General features: G+C 41.7%; 1 protein-coding gene across 1 annotated transcript in view; it reads left to right on the top strand.

The window, feature by feature from the left end:
* LOC122178940 overlaps positions 1-9,853 on the top strand; it is a 41,245-nt gene extending 31,392 nt beyond the window's left edge. The window contains exons 4-5 of the mRNA XM_042869498.1: positions 9,196-9,312; positions 9,631-9,853. Coding sequence (XP_042725432.1) covers positions 9,196-9,312; positions 9,631-9,853 — 340 coding nt within the window. The remainder of the gene's footprint in view (positions 1-9,195; positions 9,313-9,630) is intronic.
* Positions 9,854-13,927: the final 4,074 nt, after the last annotated feature.

Here is a 13,927-nt window from a genome sequence, read left to right as displayed (position 1 = left end):
AAAAACCCTGACATTTTGGGTTTGGGAACAGTTCAGTCTGTTTCACCCTCCTTTCAGTAGTGGTGATGAAATTATTTACATTACTCCTTCCACTAAGTTCTGCAGCTTCCCAGCATAAAGCTAGAGGATATGACCTTGCTGTACAAGGGTGACCTTCTTCCTTGGACCAGTTGGACTAACACAGAGCTAGTTCCTCTGGCCTTTTGAGTTTGTGCAAGTAGGAACAGACAGTTTAAGTTTATTTGAAGCATAAGGGATATGTTCTGTACACAGACAGCAAGTGACCACCCATATCTCTTGGAGTTCATTCACTCTGCTTTTCCCAGAGAGCTAACTTGGTGTTTTTCAATTTATTTATTTTTTAAAAAATCATTTCTGCTACCATGTTTGCAGAGTTTCCCTGGAAAGGATGAGATGTGGTGTAGGATGTTTTTATAAAGCTTAACTTGATTTTATCCATTCCAGCTGGCTCTAGCATTTCACTAGGATTCAATAGAACGTATTTGCATCCAGTTTTAAGACCTGTTGTGACTGTAGGAATCCAAGGATCAAGTCAAGCTGACTTGGGGAGCTTGGAGAAATGGCCGAGTTTATGTTCCGCCCATGCTATAACTCAGCTTGCTAAAAATACAACTACTGGGGTCATGGAACATTTACCCTAAAGAAAGTGGTTAAGGAAGTTGACTTACAAGCACAGTAGGATCCAGCACAGCCTGCGTCAGCAACTACCACCCCCAACTGTGGCAGCTGTCCCACCTGTCTCCCCCACTGCCAATGCAGGACGTGAGGCCAAACTATGCACAGAGTTGCTTCTAAATGATGTGAGCATGGTTCTACCCCAAGACAGCGAAAAATTCTGTTTGACCTCATGATTGAGGCAATTTGCCAGTTCTTGCCACAAAAGGTGACAAAAGCAAACAGAGGCACCCAGGGTGTGCAGCTGAAGACTACATCCACCATGGCTATTGGTGTTTCATCTCCTGTCAGTATGTCAACACCTGAAACCTAATCTGGACTCAGCCAGCTAGAGTTGGTGCAGTTTAATCTCAGATTCCAGCTCTGGCCAGTCACAAGTGATGAATCATGCCAGGCAGATTTACAGGAAAGGTGGCTCTTGTGGCCAAGGTAACAATGTGAATAGTGGGGCACCATGGTTGGGTGCATTGGCTTAATCATGTCTTAATCATCAGTGTTACCACCTCTAGGCTGCATGAACAATAACTACCTCTCCAGCCCTTGCGCCTACACAGTGGGGCTGGAATCCACTGACAGAAGGGTGAAGAAGGTAGCTGCCATGGCAGATATCTGTTCCACTCCCTTCTGTTATGCAGACCTTGTAATCAAAGTCTTCAGGACTCTTCATTCTTCTCTTACTTACTAGTACCATTCTGTCATACACTTGAGGACCAAGAAAATGAAGGAGCAAAACAGGACCTTTTCCTCCATATGGGATTCTTTCATTTCTGATTATGAAATAAACTCTAAAGAAAGAAAAGACAAGAGAGAGAGCAAACAAACAAGGAAGACCAATTTATTTATCAGTTCCAAACAAGCTTCTACTTTAATGATAGTATTTATAAAAATGCTATTATGCTAAGTTATTTGGTAAGTTTTATTCAATAAAAAGAAAAAACGAAGATGAAATAGGGCATTGAGAAAATTCCTTTTTGTTTATTTTTGTCTCTGTAGTGGTTCATTCTACCCACCAGTGCTTTTTCTTCATTGCAAGCCCCCCTTCTCTCTTGATTGAAAACAGACTCTCTAATAAAAATGGTTTAAGATCACAGTGATAACTTCAATTCAAGAACATGAATAAAAAGCACCCTTGGAGGAAAGACCCCATCTGCTCACATAAGATGTTAGGAAAGGAGTGCATAATGCAGAGTAGTGATTGCTACCAGGTGTAAGATTACTCACGTCCTCCTAGTATGGTTTCTAACCTATATGGCCACTTTAAAAAAAAAAAAAAAAGAGGAATTCAAGGATCCTATAAAACAGGTCCTATGTTTTACATTTGACCTCTTCCTGAACATCAACCTTATTAAAAACAAATAAAAAAAGTCCTGAATGGAAGCTGTAGTTTGATCTAGAGCTTATGGAGGCTGACAGGAAACCTTCCATTGCTTTTAGCAGGGCAGGAGCCAGCCTCTGCTTCATTCAAAGGGAGGCCTTTATCATGCTGCCTTGCAACGATCACTGCACAAGTGGTTTCTATTTCATTTTATTCTAATCGCCTTACAGAAATACATTTTTCACCAAATTGAAAGCTTGTCTTCCCTGAAGCCCTGGAAAGGATTAGATAGCATTACATCAGACATTTCAAACAGTAAATTGTGAACTTGTAAGAAGAACTTCAAAGCATGGTTTTGTGAAGCCTCAAGTGCCCAGGCAGAACAGCAGAGGTGAAACAATCTCAATCTCTGCAGCGGAAAGCTGTGACTCAGGGAGTATGAGCCATGAATCCCATTATTTTAATCTAACGTGTACATTATCATAGGTTTAAAATCCATGTCTGATGTGCTGTGCTAGATGCTGCATGAATGTAAGATAGAGTCCAGACTCTAAGACAAAATGTAAGCAAGATAAAAGCAGATTATGAACAGAGATGGCAGGGTTCTGCACCCTTATAGCAATAACTTCAACAACTGGAGCTTTGGATGGCACCATGCTTTTAAATTCAAATAGTTAAAAGAGTAAAAAAATATCTAGCATAGACACAAATAAGCATACATAAGAACATTTTTCTTGTAGTAGACTCATTTAAATTAAATTAGGTTATCCTTCTACCAGTTTAAAGCCTCCTTGTGGATGAGTCAGGGATAAGGGTCCCAGTTATCTTGGTAGGAGCTGGATAAGGGTCTCTGCCTATTCATGCAAGACAGGTGCCACTTCACCTTCATGAGGATCTGCCTTTTGTCACCAGATGTGACATTAATGAGCTAGTGGCAATGTCAACAGTTCGCTGCTTTCAAAGTCATTATTTGGAGGCAGAAATATACTTTAGAAAAAGCTTGCTTCAGGGGTGGTTTGAAGTGAGAGGAAGAAGCAGCTTACCAGGTTTCAATGTGGAGCTTTTTATCAAAATGACTTATCAGAGAAAAATGTTCATGGGGGGTGTTCTTTTATTTTGTTGTCTTTTTGTTGTTGTCGTTTTACTAAATTTCAGCACACTGTTGGAGTGAGTTCTCCCTATATCCTTTGTGCTCTTCGCTCATTGTTTTCCTTGTGCTAGGCTCCCCAAGGGCTGCAATTACTGGGCAGTTACATAGCATCCCAGGACAGAGTGTGAAGGAAACATCTCTGTGCAGATCAGGAGCAACTCTGTGTTCAAGGAGAATCCTATCTGCCAAGTGGCGAAAATAAAAAAGCACATGCAAGAGATACTGCAAAAGTTTTCCTGAGTTAGACTTTTTGGTTTTAAGCTGAAAAGAAGGAATGAAAAATTTTGCGGTTGGACTAGAAGCAGTTTTCAGTCATGGGAATTCCAAATAGAGTCTTTCCTAGGCAGTCAGCAAAAATAGAAAATAGCTGTAAATTTTTTCCTAAAAATACTTTTTCTTCAAAGTCTTTTAGTATATTTATATCGTATTAAGTTTTTCCCATTGCTATATACTTACTATCAAGCCTAACTTGCGTTCTTTCCTAAACTTGGACATGAGATGCTACATTGTTTATCCAAAACCATACCAGAAAGTATGACATTTAGATTTACTTCACTTCACTGGGATGAGTTCACTGGCTTTGATACAAGAATAATCTTCTTTGACTCTACTGCTCACATACCTGCCTTCCCAGCCCTATGCTGTATAGCTGTATCCCTTGTCCTGTGTTTTCAACTCAGAAGCAACTCTCTTTAGAGAGATGTTTCAGGCAGTATATTGAGGGCTGTGGGTATTTAAAGGAATTATCACAGATGAGTCTATGAAAGTTAAGTTTTGTTACTGGTGGTGGGCATCAGACACTTGCATTCAGGCCAGCCACAGGCAGTTGGTGAGCTGGGGCTGCAGGTACTGTGCATCAGCTGTCAGATTTCATACTCAGCCACTGGATGGCAAATTATTCAGATGTATGGAGGGTATCTCCTCTGACACAAACTGACATTCTAATGCCTTATAGCTTTGAGCTGCCTTCCAGTGCAGGAGACTCAGTTTATTCCCAAACTCTTCCCACACCCAATAGCCCAGTCTTACCTTTCTTCTACTTACAACAGCCTTTTCCACTTCTGTGCTTCTCTTTCTTGGTAAACCTGCTCTCATATTCAATATTAACTTTTCTTTCCCTTAGCCATTCTGCCTTTAAAGCATCTTCACTCTTAATTCCATATTGTTCTTGCTGTTTATTTTTTATAACCTCCCCCCAGAGACCTCTCTGGCATGCAGCCTTGCAGCATCCCCCAGAGCCACTAAGCCCCAAGAACCTGTCCAGAAGTAGCAAAAGTCATGGTCCTGCCTCTGGAGGCACCCTCACAACAAGGGAGGGCCAGGACACAGGTATCAGCAATAATGTATGCCAGATAAAGCTAACTGCCAATGTGCTGTGCATGTTTATTGTGTGGTGTGCTGCCTCCTTGGGCCTGGGCAATTAAATATTCTGTATGTCACACTTCCCATTCGTGAAATTACTTGAGAAGGTTATTCAGTGTGAGCTGCATGAGATGGACCAATCTGAAGAGCTATGGAAATGCTAAGTCACAGATTTAACAAAGGGTTGGTGGAGCAGAATTATGTGCTCATGGCTGTGTTACTCACTGATTTATTGCTAACAAACAGCCAGTCTTTATTTTCAATTAAATGCACATCTGTCCCTTATCTGGCTTCTCTCTCTGTAAACTTTGACTACCATCTGTATTGTAAATGCTTGTGAAACAGAAGATGAAGAAGCCAGGAGGCTTCTAGAATGGGAGGATGAATGAAAGAGACAGATCATGTGAATTATCTCAGCTGAAGCCATAAAATGTAAGTGACTTGGGAATGTCCTGTGTGTCTGGTTTTGGACCATAAAGGCAGCCTGGAAAGGACACCATTTATCTGCATTAGTCTCTGTAACAAGCTTAGCAGTCTTTGCATGCTTGAAACTGTCGATTTATCATTATTACTGTAATCTTGAAAACAAAAGGCCGAATAACAAAAAGCATCCCAAAGCTACAACCATAGCTGCATTTGCACAAATAGATTAATTTCAATTCCCAATTAGTAGCTGAACTAGTTGCTGTAAAAATATTTCAGCTTTGTTTCCCCATACATCAACCCATGCAACGGCTCCCTGGCTCACTGTAGAGGCACTTGCTGCTGTCTGCATCTCTGATACACATAGGTCTGGGCTATGAGCTCAGTTAATTAGTATTTTAGGATAAAGAGCTCAGCAAAAGCACTGGAGGAAAGAGCCTCTGTCACAGCCAGCTCTGGTTCTGAATTATACCTTTAAAATTCATTTGTGAATAACTGATCAAATTGACTAACTCTGGCCTTTCACTTTCTCAGAAGACTGATTTATTCCATTCTAAGCCATAAAGTCTTCTAAAATCAGTGAAGAAGAAAAAGCCACAGGAAGTTGTGGCACTTGTTTAATCAATATTTTGTTGTTAATTATTTTGAATAAGTAGCAGAATACAGAATCTGTAACAGACAGGTAGTACTATTGCACTTTGCACCATAACAGGTAAAGACTTGTCATTAACAAAGAACTTGACAGTTGCTGCAGGACCAGTGCTTACCAACAGTCAAAAGACAGTCTTGGTGTATAAAGGCTAGATTTAGAAAGGCAAATGTACTAAAACTTGTGAGAGGGTCAGGTGGGGAATGAAAATGTAGCCAGTCAAAAATGAATGGAAATTTTTTGACAGAAGAACTGTTGTGAATTGTCAATGTGGTGCAATTTCACAATCAAGAAAAAGGAAGGCAACTATTAAAATCTGTTGGGATGTGAACACAGACATTAAAAAGCAGTATACGGAAAGCAAAGTGGAGAAGGCAACCCATGCATTTGCACATGCACTCCTATACAAAGCTAAAGCTATTACAGACAGTGGTATGTTTGGCAAGATTAGGAACAATAAATACATTAAGTGCGTTGATAATGAAACAAATTCTCAAGATGATGTAAGCCTATTATTAGTATTTTATTGTATATAATACTGTATATGTATTAGTGCACAAAGATGGTGGCATTATAAGTGATACTGAAGTTGAGATATGTTTGATAAATATCTATTTGTACCTGGAGAGAGCAAAATTAATGTCATCTTAGAAGACAGATAATAGATTTTCCAGGCCATTAGTAGCAGCAGAGAACACCAGGCAGTATTTTCTATAGACAAATGTGTTAAAGCAAGAGCTCAAATAAGCATCACTCCAGGGTTCCACTAAAGCTGGCTAAAGTGGTCCCTGGTATGTAGATACTCATTTTTAACATGTCTAGGAACACCATGGAAATAGAAGAGGAGACAGCTAATATTGTGCTCCCATGGAAAAAAGAGGGTTGGGTGGTGACAAGAATAGGCTGGTGAGCCTGACATCAGCACCAGCCAAAAATATTAACTGCTCCCTTTCCTTTTTTCACTCCTGACCTTTTTTCTTTTTGGACACCAGCCCAGTGCCCTTGAAGCAACCTTCTGTTTTCCTATACATCAGAGTTGGAGCCCAGTTCCCACTGAGGTCCATGTGAGCCCAAATGGCATTCCAGCAACCCTGCCCTTCTAAATATGTCCCACTGCAATGGAGCATTTGGTCCCTGAAAAGACCCAGGAAAGCAGCTGGCCTGGTATGCAACAACATCACACAAATCTGAGAATCATCCAAGGGGCAAGAGTGCCAGCTGATAGATTTAAATAGGGTCCCGGCCACAAGGAATCAGAAGGTCATAGGCATGATCTGAAGAGCAGTAATGTCTGACCCAGGGAAGGGTTCACATGTAGGACAGAAGTCTGGCACTGGCTTCTTCCATATTAATAGTGTGCAGACAGCAGCAAGAACTGCCAATATTCCCTATATGTTATGTTGTCTACTATTATTCCATTCTTGAGTTATCTGCTTATTCTATTTTATTTTGTTTTGTTTCAAATATTCCTAGTACCTCCTTCAGCCAGAGACTTTGCCAGAAATGCTCCCTGCAAATTACAAAGCTGTAGAAATAATAGAAACAGGACGGGACTTCCATAGGTAACAGTAAGAGCACAACAGAGTCTCTGAAACTGACCATGGAGACCATCATAGAATCATAGAATCACTACAGTAGGAAAAGGACTACTAAGATCACCTAGTCCAATTATCAGCCAATCAACATCATACCACTAAACCATATCCCTCATGCCACATCTCCACATTTCTTGAATACCTCTCTGAGCAGCCTGTTCCAGTGCATGACCACTCTTTCAGAGAATAAATTTTTCCTAACATCTAACTTGAACCTTCCCTGGCACAACTTGAGGACATTATCTGTCATCCTATTGCTGTAACCTGGGAGAAAAGGCCAACCTCCATCTTGCCACAACCTCCTTTCAGGGAGCATCCCCAGAGCATCCTCTTCTCCAGACTGAACAATCTCAGCTCCCCCATAAAACTTGTACTCCAGACCCTTCCTAGCTTCAATGCCCTTCTCTGGACACTCTCTGAGGTTTTAATGTCTATCTTGTAGTGAGGGGCCCCCAGACTGAACACAGGAAGTGTGATCTCACCAGTGATGAGTATAGAGGGATGGTCATCTCCCTAGTCCTGCTGACTACAGTATTGTTCATACAAGCCAGGATGGTGTTGGTTTTCTTGGCCACCTGGGCACACTGCTGGCTTAGGTTTGGTCAGCTGTCAACTAACGCCCCCTGGATCCTTTTGTGCCACATTGCTTTCCAGCTGCTCCGCCCCAAGCCTGCAGCATTGCCTAGGGTTATTGTGACCAAAGGGCAGGACTCAGATCCTGGTCTTGTTGAACCTCATATAGCTGTCCTGAGACTTGTTGAGCACTTCCATTAGCTTCAGCGAGACCTGGACAGGCTGGAGAGCTGGGCAGTAAGAAACTGGATGAGGTTTAACAGAAGCAAGAGTCTTGCATCTGGGGAGGAATAATTGCATGCACCAGTACAGGTTGGGGGATGACCTGCTGGAGAGGAGCTCTGCAGAGAGGGACCTCGGTGTCCTGGTGGATGACAGGTTGGCCATGAGCCAGCAGTGTGCCCTTGTGGCCAAAAAGGCCAATGGCATCCTGGGGTGCATTAAAAAGAGCGTGGCCAGCAGGTCGAGGGAGGTGATCCTCCCCCTCTACTCTGCCCTGGTAAAGCCTCATCTGGAGTACTGCGTCCAGTTCTGGGCTCCCCAGTACAAAAAAGACAGGGATCTCTTGGAAAGAGTCCAGCAGAGGGCCACAAAAATGGTGAGGGGCCTGGAGCATCTCTGCTATGAAGAAAGGCTGAGTGAACTGGGTCTGTTCAGTCTTGAGAAAAGGAGACTGAGAGGGGACCTGATCCAGGTCTATAAATATCTAAGGTGTGGGGGGCAGAATGGCGAGGCCGGACTCTTTTCAGCAGTGAGTGGAGACAGGACAAGGGGAAACGGCCAGAAACTGCAGCATAGGAAGTTCTGCACAAATGTGCGCAAGAACTTCTTTACAGTGAGGTGACGGAGCACTGGAACAGGCTGCCCAGGGAGGTGGTGGAGTCTCCTTCTCTGGAGATGTTCAAGACCTGCCTGGATGCCTACCTGTGCGACCTGCTGTAGGGAACCTGCTTTGGTAGGGGGTTGGACTCGATGATCTCTGGACGTCCCTTCCAACTCCTACAATTCTGTGATTCTGTGATTCCTCAGTACCCTCGTGTAGATTCCATCCAGACCCACAGACTTTCGATAGTCAAGGTGTATCCCTATCTTATGTTCTGACTAATAAAAACAGGTGTATTATATGAATATTACAGCTGCAAGATGTGCGGGAAGATTCATTTTTTGTACAAACACTGATATGGATTGTAGGAAAATAAACTTGAATAAGAAACTAAGTAATCAAGCTTGTCTTCTGAGCACAGCCTGGGCTGAATCTGCTTATGTGCTCTTTCAGCCTACTCATCTGCAGGGTTCAGACTCAGTATATGAACTTCACTTCCAGCTATCAGCTTGTACAAATCTGTGACACAAACCAGCCTACAAGATATGCTTGATGGCCCACGTGGCTTGGGTGTATCATCATAACAGTTTCACTTTCCTTACTTTACAGATCACTTTGCACAGACAAGAAAACTGAAAAGGAAAATGATACAAACACTGATCCGAGACAAGTTAACAATGAACAAACTGAATTACCCTTGACAAAGAGAATCTCAATAAAGAGAAGGTAAAAAACACCACATGGTTTCCAAAAACACATTATTTTCCTGGGCAGAAAGTTTGAATTTTACATATATAAGTGAGTTAGAAATTCTGCAGTCAGTGAAACTACATCTCACAATGACCAGTGACCCCTAAAATCTAAGATGGATGAAGGATGCTCACACAGTTCTTATTGCAATTGTTTTAAAGATCCTGGATGCAGACTCTAGAGGACTAGTAGGATGTAATTTTTCATGAAAGAGTCCAAAGACAAAAGCCAATAACTTCATTTTCTTCAAAAATTAAACTGAAGGTAATCTCTCTGCTTTGATTACGAATACAGGGTTCAGGGGAGGAGGAGAACTGGCCAGTCACATTACACATGGGGTCAAAGGATAGACATGAACTCCTGCTGCTATCAGCTACAAGGAAATATGGGATCCTGTGCATCATACAATCAAGAGAAAGCATTCCCTTGGATAGCATCATCCTGGCCAGTCCTTTCAAGGCAAAAGGAACCTTACTCGCTAGCTAGTCCACAAGAAAATGAGGAAAACTGCATGTAATTCCAGTACAGTATCAGCTAAATATCTCATCCTTACATGGTAAGCTGGCAATGCCTCTGTTGTTGCTTCTATTATCTCCATAAGCAGAGGACCACTAATGTTGTTATGACCTCTTAAGTGTCATCACTTAAATAAGTCATTTGACTAAGAGATGTGCATTAGAAATGTAAAGTCTTAATGCTTTCACTCACCCATAGCTGATCAGCAGTGAGTGAGCATTTTCAAAATTTTTGTGTAAGATCACATTTCCTGGTTGATGGCTGAGGGCACATAAGCTAGACAGGCTTCTTTATTTTAATAAAATCAGTTGATGTTATCTGGATAGGATTTCTCATCTATCAACTGATGCTAGCAAGACATTCCTAGCTTTAATAGCAGTAGCTGCAATTTCTGAATATTGTTTGTGGCAGGCTTGTCAGCAAACGTCTGGTTCAATTTATGGAAGAATACTGTGTCAACAATGGGAATTTATTGTTTCCTACACTTCCTGCCTTCTGCTGTTGTTGGTATGTAATACTTTAAGAGAAAAAAACTGTTCAAAATGTAAAGTTCTGAATGAATCTGGGGTCACACATTTATCACCACAAGCACTATATAGTGTTAGTTATTTAATTCAAATAAAGTCATTGCAAAGCTATTGAGATGATGTGTATATCGACTTGTAAGGCTGTAAAGACTGAAACCCAGGGGATTCCTCCTACTAGCCTTCTGAATAACTCAAAGTCCGTCCTCCGAAAGTCCAAGGTAGCAGTTTTGCTGTTCCCCCTCCTGGCTCCACCAAGAATCGAGAACTGTACCATTTCATGGTCACTCTGTCCACAACAGCCCCCAACTTCCACATGTCCCACCAGACCTTCTCTGTTTGTGAACAGCAGGTCAAGCAGGGCAGCTCCTCTTGTTGGCTCTCTCACCAGTTGCATCAGAAAGTTATCCTCCATGGACTCCAGAAACCTTCCTAAACTGCTTCTTATGCGATCATCTTCTGAATCTGCTCCAACAACGTCCTTCTTATGACAGGGGCTCCAGAGCTGAATGCAGTATTTCAGGTGGGTTCTCATGAGAATGGAGTGGGGGGTGAGCAATCACCGCTTTTGACCTGCTAGCCACGCTTCTTTTGATGCAGCTCAATTGACTTTCTGGGCTGCAAGTGCATATGTTAGGTTTTATAGCAGCCAACAGCTCCAAGCTCTTCTTTGGAGGACTACTCAGTCTATTTTCCACCCAGTCTTTATCTGTGCTTGGGATTGCCCCAAGTAATTGACAGCAGTCTCACTTGACAATAGAAAGAGAAGCATAACAAGGGTAATAATTTAAGTCTGACCTCATGAGCATGGTGTTGCTGTAGACAGCATAATTTCCATGCCGTGCTTGAGAACTTACCACAGGGCAGTCTGAAATGAGGGTTCCAAGTTGTACAAGCTCTCAGGCTGTGGGCTTATTCTCTGCAGGAAGATTCATCTTTGCTCTAAGACTAACAGTCAGGTACTGATTGCAGATCTAGCTTCTAGCAGTCCCCCTCAGATTTGTTTGTTCTTTTGGAAGGAGTTGACATTTGCTTTTTGTGGCTTCATGTTAAAACTGGTGGCGAACTCTGACTGGAATATAGCACCAGAAAGCAAACAGCTCTTGGTGAAACAGTAGATACATCACTGCAGCCCATGTCATGAAATGGTAACAGACTGCTGGGCAAAATTTCTGGTGAAAAAAAAATGATACTAAAAAATGGGTGTAAAAGTTGCAAGGAGCTCTGACTCTTTTCATACATTATGTGATACAATAGAAATATATAGGAAGAAAGATGCAAAGGGAAAAAACAGGTCATCCAGAAATGATATAAAAAGTCATACTTTTAAGTGGTGGCGTGATAATATTCTCTTATATGGCACTACTGTAGTGAGACTATTGGAGCAGATGCTGGATTCACAGAACAGATCAGGGTAGAAACTGAAGGAAGGAGGCAGAGGACATGTGGTGGATGAGGGAATCCAGGTCTTTGAGGATTGCTAGTCCCTTACGTACTGGTACATCGACTTGTAAAGGAGATTTCTTTGAACTGGGAGGAGCTCGTATTATATTTCAAGCTGAGAAAAGAAACCTTACACCAAATTATCCCTTGCAGAAAGTGTAAGGTAAGTCAATTTTAACACAGCTGTAAAACATACCCAGGGAAAAATGTTTTGCTATCTTGGTTGATTTTAAGAGCTTTTTAATAATTTGAAGGCTTTAAACAATGTGAGGTATAAATGGGAGCCCGTGAGGAAAAAATTTTACTTGGAAAAATAAAAGTGTAAAAGCTATCTGACCTCCATCCTGCTGTTTTGCTCTGAAAATGAGAAGATATCAAAACTACACAGAGGAGCTAAAAGGGAAGGTTTCCCCTGAGCAGATACCTGTTTCAGGCTGATTGTCTCATGCCCATGTTTTTTTTTGCATGTTAATAATAAAGCATTCTGCTCAAATGATCATACTCGTGTGTAAATTGACTTAAATTAATAGGGAGAAAAGCTTCTTCATGAACGCTTGAAATGGGAAGGACCAAATGAATATTTTTATAGCCATCTTCTAGCCCCTCCCTTTTTTCCCCAGAGCAGGAAGCTTGAATGTCCAGAAGGGACTTTTCTGGAGCATTGTAGGGTCACGGACCAATGCTCAGAGGTCACAAAGCTAAGAGAAATCATCTGGAATCCCAAGGACATCTAGAATAGAAATAATGAACTTACTTTATCATGGGCACTGCCATCAACTGCATGTATGGTTGCGTCCCACTCAAAGGCAAATATCTTTTCATGGAAGGATATAAGAAGAAAGCAAATAGCTCCTTTCCCACACGATAGGGATAATTTAAACAAATGCATTCATTGAAGCTAAGAAACATCTTGAACAAAATTCATGTTATGAAACTGTAAAAACACCACAGCTGGATCTTCTGCAGAGTAAATGCTGTATCTCTTGGATTGCTTCCTCTGCCCATCAAATCCATGCAAAGTGGGATGAGGTTCCCACAGACTACATCAATTTCAGTTGGTTTGGACTTTACTTCTTCAATTCTGTGGCCTCCTGTGGTAGCTAACTATTTGGGTCAGCTACCAGCTGTGTGAAGGCCTGCCTTTTATTCGTTTTAAATTTACCTGCTGGCTGCAGCATCTATAATCAAGTGCCAGAAGAATGGAAAGAAAGTGTAATGCATATTGGTTGTTACCTGGAGTTGCTATGGAGACAAGATGGGTCTGGAGAAGAAAATCAGAGAGGAGTCCTGCTAAAAACCATCACTGTGTGTATGAGGAAGGAAGGGTCCCCAGAGGAGTGCTGAAACCTCAGGATAATAAAGGTGGGAATATCCCAGTAAGTGGGTGATATACTGGGAATATCTGATTATAAAATTCTAGGAATATCCCAGGTAAGTAATAAAGATAAATGATTATCCCAGGTAAGTAATAAAGAGATTTACGAGAATCCTGAAAGTGTGAATCCTTCACGCTTTTAGTGCTGGTGTTACCTCACCTTGAATACTGTGTGCAGTTCAATATAAAAAGGATGCTAAGATATATGAAAGTGTCCAGAGCACAGCAACAAAGCTGGTAAAAGGGCTGGAAGGCATGTCTTATGAGAAGAAACTGAGGAAATGTGAATTCACCTGACTGAAAAGGCTGAAAGGTGACCTCACTGCTCTGCAAATCTCTAGGGAGAGGAAGCAGAGGGAGGTACCAGTTTCTTTCAGTAACTGATGTCAGAATTCCTGGGAATGGCACAAAGCTGTGTCAGGGGAGGTTCTGTCCAGACATTAGAAAACATTTATTTACTGTGAGGGTGGTCAGACATGAGAACAGGCTTCCAAGAGAGGTGGTTGATGCCTCATGGCTGTCAGTGTTTGAGACATTTGGATGAAGACCTTAGTTATATACTTTGTCTTTGATTGGCTCTGGTCAGGCAGTTGCATTTTATGATATCTGAAGATCCCTTCCAACTGAACTGAACTGTTGTGCTCTATTCTATTCTATTCTATTCTATTCTATTCTATTCTATTCTACTCTACTCTACTCTACTCTACTCTACTCTACTCTACTCTACTCTACT

Source organism: Lagopus leucura, unplaced genomic scaffold, assembly GCF_019238085.1.
Source record: "Lagopus leucura isolate 7727_CA_CO unplaced genomic scaffold, USGS_WTPT01 Super-Scaffold_100002, whole genome shotgun sequence".
Taxonomy (NCBI): Eukaryota; Metazoa; Chordata; class Aves; order Galliformes; family Phasianidae; genus Lagopus; species Lagopus leucura.
The sequence above is the reverse complement of the archived record's forward strand: the minus strand, read 5'-3'. Positions and strand labels throughout refer to the sequence as shown.